Genomic DNA, 8,506 nt, shown 5'->3' with positions numbered 1-8,506 from the left:
GACCGAGCACTAAGTCCTGACAAAGTCAAGGACAAAATGTGTCCAGGAATGATTTGACGACTACAACCTCATTCGGAACTGGGTTTGGGTACACGCAGGCCACATTCCTGAGCATGCATGAACGCAATCCTTCCTTCAGATCTTACAAAGACTGCACCCTCGGTACGTGTCCTCTGTCGCACACCAGTTTTAAAGTGCACTCTGATTTTTGCTCTGATCACACACACGTTCATTCTCCATAGCCACCACCGCAGTGTGAATACTGACCGTCTCTTGATTTAGATTACTGAAGTGATTTCTCATGATTAATGTCAGTTGGTAATTCCTTAATTTGTGTAGCTTTTTATTACGTTTTAATGCATTTTATGTCAGGAATGTAAGCATTTGTTTGAATTTTTGATTCTTAAGGTTACAATTTGGTTTGATATGTATTCAAGTCGATATCGAATGCTTTGATATTGATTCAGTATCAAGTAGAAATCCACAAATGATTCTTAATTATTAAGTCGCATGCCCATGTGAGCGGCCATGGTATAGCAACAAAAGTAACAAAACATCTGAAAATAAAGCATGAGCACAATATTGTACGTACTTGTTTAGGCACAGCAACTCTTGTATAAACTTTACAATTTTAACTAAGGGCATGAATCAGTTCTGAACAATGCTAAATCAATATTGAATTGGGGGGGCAAAAATTCAGTGCATTGATGAATTGATGTTTCTGTCCACCCCTAAAGAGCAACAGCCTCCATTTTTTTCAAAAGTTGCCCAGGGTAGGAAATCTGGTGCTTGCTCAACAGAGCCCCTTCTACTAGCCGACTGAGTGACTGAGGTGCCGATTCAACAACACAAGGATTTAATAATTTTAATTTAACAGTGTTAAATGTGATTATCATGGAGGCAATTTCTTGGATTGGAAAGTCCAAATGTTTGCCGAGTTTTCCGCAGTGTCGCATGTGGGAGCATTTTAATTTAACAATGTTAAATGTGATTATCATGGAGGCATTTTCTTGGATTGGAAAGTCCAACTGTTTGCGTTTGAGTTTTCCGCAGTGTCGCATGTGGGAGTCCTTTGTCTTATTGTGGCGGCTGCAGTTCCAAAAAAAAAGCCTTAATTATCAGTAGATTTTACAGGAGAGAAAATGCCTGATAGAGTAGTTAGTAGGGTAGGCTGGGTCAGCGAGGGACTCAAGACGATGTTAAGATTTATTTTGACAACTGAGTATTAACCCACTTAGTAATTAATGAGTGCAGATGCATAGAAAAATGAGCGTCAGGTCGTGAGAATTATATATTAAAATGGTGTTATGCAGTGGAACAGGTAAATGTAGATGATCAGAAAAATTCAGATTCTTAGACTGTATAATAGTTATCTTTTAAAGCTGTTCCATAAAACTGTTGGGCAAAGTATCATTTTCTTCTCTTGTTGTTTCTTGTAGGTCTATTGTTAGATCTGTTTTGTGGCACACACACTGTTCCAAATTCTTTTAACAAAACCTGATGTCTCGTCCTCTAGGGGCCTTCTTCCGGGATGTCCAAGGTAGGAGACCTGAAGGGGTTCAGCCCCAAAGGACAGACCACCAGCTCATACACACCTGCTGCTGAAGGGCTACAAAAGGTGCAGCGTGCTCCAAAGAAGATCATTTCTACAGGAGGAGTGACCTGGACAGCTGCTTGAAAAGGAGGACTGATATTTCAGCAATCACTTTAACCTCAACATTGAACTTGATTTTGGGAAACTAACTAACTTGGCAGCAAAGTGAAGAGTTATTTTAACCAGCGAACGCACAGTAATCCCCATAGATCATTTAATCCTTTTCATTCCATCAATTTACAAAGTATCTATTCCCATATCGTCTATCCAGTCATCTGAAAGAGTGCTTCACTCCAGCTGATATATAATTGTAGAGTAGGTAATGGATAACGCTGGCCATGGTAACCTAAAGTAAATGGCTAATTCTCAGCACAGCTTAGTGCCTGTAACTAAAACTCAAGCTAGCTCCCTAACCTTCCCCTCTTCCTATCCTGCCTCCGCTGCTGTATCCCGTCTGCTTCTTTCTGTTCACCGCTTGCTGTCAATTTCCACCTCCTTGCTACAACACCATGGTAGGTGCAGTCTTGGGTGTGTGGAAACTGATGCGAGGAGTCCGCCAGCTGGAGCTTCATCGCCTCATTCTGGCTCTTATCATCTTCTGCTTACTGTCAATGGCCTTCCTCGCATACTATGTCTCGAACAGTCCCAAAATCAAGGAGGCCCCACCGTTGCCATTCAGTGACTGTGGTGGAGGAATGTCAGCAGGTGCCAGCACTGGGGCTACAGATGGAGGACGGGCTGCAGAAAGAGCACCACTTTTCCTGCCTCTGCAGCAAGGCAGATTGCGGCAGGTAAAGACGATGGATAATTCCAAGACGGAGCCTGTGGTGCTAGTGTTTGTGGAGAGCATCTACTCTCAGCTTGGCCAGGAGATTGTAGCCATATTGGAGTCCAGCCGCTTCCACTACCAGACAGAGATTGCACCTGGTAAAGGTGACTTGCCCACGCTAACGGAGCATAACCGCGGACGCTACACGCTCATAATCTACGAAAATGTTTTGAAATACGTCAATCTGGATGCCTGGAACCGTGACTTACTAGACAAGTACTGTACCGAATATGGAGTGGGTATTATTGGCTTCTACAAAGCAAATGAAAACTCCCTGCTTAGTGCACAGCTGAAAGGTTTCCCCCTCTTTCTACACTCGCATCTTGGACTCAGGGACTATCGCATCAATCCCAGCGCTCCTCTTCTCTACATCTCTAAGCCCAACCAGGTGGAGCAGGGATTTTTACCAGGAGATGACTGGACCATTTTCCAATCTAACCACTCTACTTATGAGCCAGTGCTTCTGGCCAGCACCAAGTCTTCTGAGGCACTGGCACACTTTGGACCTACGCACCTGCGGGCTCTTCACGCAACAGTAGTCCAGGACCTTGGCCTCTATGACGGTATTCAAAGAGTGCTCTTTGGTAACAACCTCAACTATTGGCTTCACAAGCTCATATTTGTAGACGCCATTGCATATCTGACGGGGAAGAGACTGTGTTTGTCTTTGGACCGCCACGTCTTGGTGGATGTGGATGATATATTTGTTGGCAAGGAAGGAACTCGTATGAAGGTGTCAGATGTAGAGGTAAGTAAGACCATTTCTTAATGAAATGATAATAAACGTTTATGTTCCAATATTTACGATTGTATTTACAATCTTTTGTAATGAAATGATAATAAACGTTCATATTCCAATATTTACGATTGTATTTACAATGTATTATCTACATAATACAAGTGGCTTTGTTGTCCCCGTCGTTGTAGTAAATGTTTGAATTGTCAGCTTCGCCCTGTCGTTGTAGTAAATGTTTGAATTGTCATTTGGAAATACAGTGCAATATAATTTTACGAACTAATAGCTTTAATTTTAAGCAATTTTTTGTAAGGCAAAAAAAAAAAAAACCCACGTCCATTTTACTAAAGTTTGAATAAAATTCTTCTAAAGAAATGTAAATTTTGTATATATGTACTGTATGCGTATATTATGCTTAAGTTACTATATAATAACTTAAAATAAATAACACCCAGTTGGAGAGAGATGCTGTCTATATACATTTTGTCCATTTTACTAAAGTTTGAACATTTTTAAAGTTCCCCCAAACTAAACTAAAAATTTAAATATTGCTGTGTCTTTTTTTTAATCCAGTGAGCTTTTATAACACCTTATCTATTAATTAAGTCTATTATTTTTTTTTTATTTTCCCAAAGGGAAGTCCTGTGGTAGTAATAGAGATCTATTTATCTAATCTATCTACCTATCAACTGTATTTTTCATGTGATGTATAGCAGCTTCCTCAAAAAGAAAAGACTAAAAAAAAGAAAGAACATAAATTTGCCAACATCTAACATGAACATCTAGGAAAAAGACTGAGCATAAAGTAAAGGTGCGAACGATTTGTTGACATTGTCGAAAAAAGTTGACGATTAAAATAGTCACCAACAAATGTAATTGTTGTTTTTGTTGTGCCATTAATCGACAATAACAATAGACACCAACAAATAAAATTATTGTTTTTGTCGCGTTAGTAGCTTTGGATTGGATTTTAGGTTTTGTTTATCCTTCCCCAAATTGGGTACCAGAGCCTCGATTTATTGTTTTATTTATTTATTTATTGTTTAAAAAAAAATAAAAAAATTTAAACATATATATATGTTTATATATATGTATATAAATATATATGTTTATATATGTATATAAATATATATGTTTATATATGTATATAAATATATATGTTTATATATATGTTTATATATGTGTATGTTCATATATATTCATGTGTTTTAAATAAATATTAACATTATTAGCTTTTTTTAAATGTACCAAATTTTCTGGTAACAGGTTTTTTTCTGATAATAATAATCATATATATGTCTGACACTGTGTCGTTTTCCTCTTCTTGCAGCAATGGTACAGCAGCTGCATGAAGGCTGTGTGCATCTTTAGTATCTCCCAAGGCTAACAAATCGTTTGATAAATAAAATAAAAACAATGACAAAAAGTTTTTGGTCGGAAATCTGGTCTAGCACCAATCCCAGCATGATAGCATTAGGGTAATGGTACCCTGAAGTTCTGCCCATCACTTCTAGCAGAGGAAGACTTGAAATAAATATCATGCATGGAGGCTTATTTTCTTGCATAATTTGAAGACATTGACTTCTGTGAAGGGGTTGTTGCATAGCTACCCTGAAGAAACAAATAATTATTCTAATTATATATCAACTTAAAGTGGGGGTCTTGTTATACACTAAATAATTATCCTAATTATATATCGACTTAAAGTGGGGGTCTTGTTATACACTATGGCAGTTAATCAAAGTTTACTTACACCTCACAGCTGGATGTTTTTAATGTGCGGTTCTTCTTGTGTTCTTTTTAAAGGCGTTGCTCAACATTCAGAGCAAACTGAGAGCTTTGGTCCCAAATTTCACTTTCAACCTTGGATTTTCAGGAAAGTTTTATCATACAGGTATGTAAAAGATCTTTTATGCTCAGTCATTGTTGTAAATGGTAATTCTGTGCACTTGTTGTTTTTACCGTTACCGTCTTTTTCCCCATCCTTTATTATTACAAATGTAAGGAAGGGATAGGGTTGCTAACTTTAGGAAATAACTAGCTAGGAGGCTAACACCAACAAACACATATACAAATGAGACTATTTTCCTTTTTTTTTCTTGGGACTGCTGTGAGTCATCTGTTAGAAGAACCAGAGATTACATATTGACCCAGTATCCTTATTGTAACGTCATTATTGGTCCTGAAGTTCTATTTAAACAAGGCTCCAGAGACCAGATAGATCTGGTGTGTAAAACCTGATAAAAGTATCAGAAAGGCTGGTCAGTCGGGTTAAAAATCATATGTCAATATTTTTCAACATAAAATAAACTAGTGATGGCTCGATCCTATACTCAGTATTGGCCTGATATTGATGGAAATTTTTTCCGATACCTAAGCCCAACAGTGCAACTTGACTTTACGTGAAATGCAACAGTTGAAGCTTTAAACAGTACCTTTCTCTGTAGCCTGTCTCCTACGGATATTTCGTGTCTGGACAGAGTTCAGCTAAAATGGCCATCCTCTGTGTGGAATGTGCCCTCAGACCCTGAGGTGGTTGCATACCTTTACAAGTGCATGGCCAAAATGATTACGTACTCAAGCCAGAGACACCTTTGGCTTGTGTAGTTAATAGGCAGTGCATAGCAGCTTACTAATATGGCAAAAAGGCTAGGACACAGGATAAGTTGTCACCTCGACTAAAACCTGCAGTTCTTCACGTGTAACTAATGCAAAGACAAAATGCATTTTGCTCCTCAAAACTTCTGATTATTTGCACACAATAGTCCATCCTCCTGTCTTTCCTTAAGTCGAACTCAGTTACTCTGTTGCACTGATTATCTGTGTGTTGCAGTTCCAACAGCAAGCACTTTTTAACCCTTTCGTGCATGACGGTCACTACAGTGGACAACTATTAAAATGTAATTTTCTATGATAAGAATAGGTTTTGATGGCAGTGTTGCATATAAGCCTCTACAGTGGATGCCTGAGAATCACCCAACACTGCCATACAGTGGTCAGCCTTTGCAACTGCAGAATAATTGTGTTAACATTCAAAGAGAAAATTTGATGTATAAAAACAGAACCAAATCAGTTCTTATTTTTATGTCTAAAAACACATAAAAACACTTAGTAACATTTTTTTTAACTCAGTATATCATGGGTCATGCATCAAAGGGTTAATTAACATCCATGCTAATGCTGGAAATCCAGTCTGTCCTGTCGTATTTATGGCATACGTTTTAATTCACTGCGGGCACTGCGAGAATGTCTGCTCGACTACGCTTGCAAATTGCCAGATGCAGTCGGCTAGATTTGAATTCTTGGATCATCCGATCAAATCGCCAAAGTGACTGTAGACCAGCAGAGAAGGCTTTGCTGGGCTTGACGGTGCGTCACTGATTGGAATTGATGTTAAACGGTCACATAAATGATGTTTGTGTCTGTGTATTAAGGTACTGACGAGGAAGATCAGGGAGATGACATGCTACTGCAACACAGAATGGACTTCTGGTGGTTCCCTCACATGTGGAGCCACATGCAACCTCACCTATTCCACAATGTCAGTGTCCTGGGTGAGCAGATGAGGCTAAACAAGATCTTTGCTCAGGTGAGCATCGACACATGTCAACGATGCGTTGGAAACGTTTTCTTCGGTCATCAAATATTAAAGGAAACAATTGTTTTGCTGCCTCCTCCTCCTCCTCTCCTTATTTTGTTTCCTTATTGTTTCGCTCCTTCTTCCCAGGAACATGGTATTCCCACAGATATGGGTTATGCAGTGGCTCCTCACCATTCGGGCGTCTACCCAGTCCACAGCCAGCTCTATGAAGCCTGGAAGTCTGTGTGGGGCATTAAGGTGACCAGCACAGAGGAATACCCTCATCTGAGACCGGCGCGATACCGTCGTGGATTCATCCATAATGGAATTAAGGTCTGACTGTCTCTTTTGACCGTAGTCTCATGGGACCCTTTCTCTACACTGACAACAGCCGGTGAGGGCTGTACACATAATCTGATTTAGATTTTGTCTCCAATTAAAAAAAAACACCAAAATGAAGCAACTGCAAAAAAGCAAAAAAAAAAAAAGATCATGGAAATCATTTAGACATTTTAAGCTATGCAAGCATATGCTAATATCGCCTGTATGTCGTCAGTGAAAATATAGATGAAACGAACTAAGGCAGCTCACCTGAATATAAGCCGTCCACTACATTTAAAAATAAATCTCGATAAGCTGAAACATGGGATATTTATACACAGAAAGATTTTTTTTTTTTTACTTTTAATTAAATAAATGCTTTTTTCCGAACAGTGCCTGTAACACGGCTCGTTAAACGTTAGCTCTTTCCCGCTTCAGCGCCATGACTGTAGTTGAAATGCACAGGGGAGACTTAACTCTAAGCTAACTCCCTTCACTTTGTGCTTGTCTGCAGCAGAATTCAACAGAAACAGGGAAGTTGAGGGGGTTTTATTATAGTGGCTTATAGTCTGGAAATTTACAATAAACTGAGTTCACTGCTCTGAATCTCCTTAACCAACTGAAGTTCGAACACGGAGCGACTGAAAAGTTAAATCTTCAAAAGTGTACAATGAACAATTTTAAACGCTGTGACACCTGCAGGTTAAAACGGGGTAAAAAAAGAGTTAGACGGCGTCAAATTGGACACAGTTAGGTAGACGTAGCAAAATACTGATTAAAAAAAAATCACTATAAAAAACCTGTTTTATTTGTAAACAAACAGGTGAAAATGTCTAATCAATTAGAGCCAAATTCATTTGTATCAGAAATTTGAGTTAAATGGAATTTTAGTCCGGTTTAATTGGTCAAAATGTAAATAAAATGAAGAAAATGCAAATCAGTCGGCAAAAACAAAGTCTCCATAATGGAGAGCAGAGGATAATCATTAAAATGGGTCAATTATTAAAAAAAGAAAAAACTGAATCAATTAATTGACTAGTAGTTGCAATCCTGTCTTAAATATTTAAACATCCAACACATGTTCCGCTCATTTTGTCCAATACGTGTTGTGAGTTTTCAGAGTCGACGAGTAATCATTTTAAAATAATTCAAGTTCAATATTGACCAAAATTGTCATGATTGATTTCTTTAGTTTAACAAGCAGACCGAGCTTCGTGTCGCAGATCAATGAAACACTACTAGTAAATGCCATTTAAAAAAAAAAAAAAAGCAGTGAATGTGGGAGAGCCCGTACAAATAATCTCCGAACAACTGTTGTATTTGCTTTTGTGTTTTAGGTGTTGCCTCGGCAGACCTGTGGCTTGTTCACCCATACAATTTTCTATAATGAATACCCAGGAGGCTCTAAGGAGCTGGACAAGAGCATCAGAGGAGGAGAACTATTCC

At 38.5% G+C, this 8,506-nt stretch overlaps 1 protein-coding gene across 1 annotated transcript in view; it reads left to right on the top strand.

Moving 5' to 3' along the window:
• LOC103387783 (bifunctional heparan sulfate N-deacetylase/N-sulfotransferase 2) overlaps positions 1 to 8,506 on the top strand; it is an 18,014-nt gene that overhangs the window by 3,220 nt on the left and 6,288 nt on the right. The window contains 5 exon segments of the mRNA XM_008322555.3: positions 1,517 to 3,171; positions 4,966 to 5,053; positions 6,594 to 6,748; positions 6,887 to 7,072; positions 8,398 to 8,505. Coding sequence (XP_008320777.1) covers positions 2,104 to 3,171; positions 4,966 to 5,053; positions 6,594 to 6,748; positions 6,887 to 7,072; positions 8,398 to 8,505 — 1,605 coding nt within the window. The 5' untranslated portion in view covers positions 1,517 to 2,103.

Source organism: Cynoglossus semilaevis, chromosome 12 (genome assembly GCF_000523025.1).
Source record: "Cynoglossus semilaevis isolate Cse_v1.0 chromosome 12, Cse_v1.0, whole genome shotgun sequence".
NCBI classification, from domain to species: Eukaryota; Metazoa; Chordata; class Actinopteri; order Pleuronectiformes; family Cynoglossidae; genus Cynoglossus; species Cynoglossus semilaevis.
Note: the sequence above shows the minus strand (reverse complement) of the source record. Positions and strands in the feature narration are given on the sequence as shown.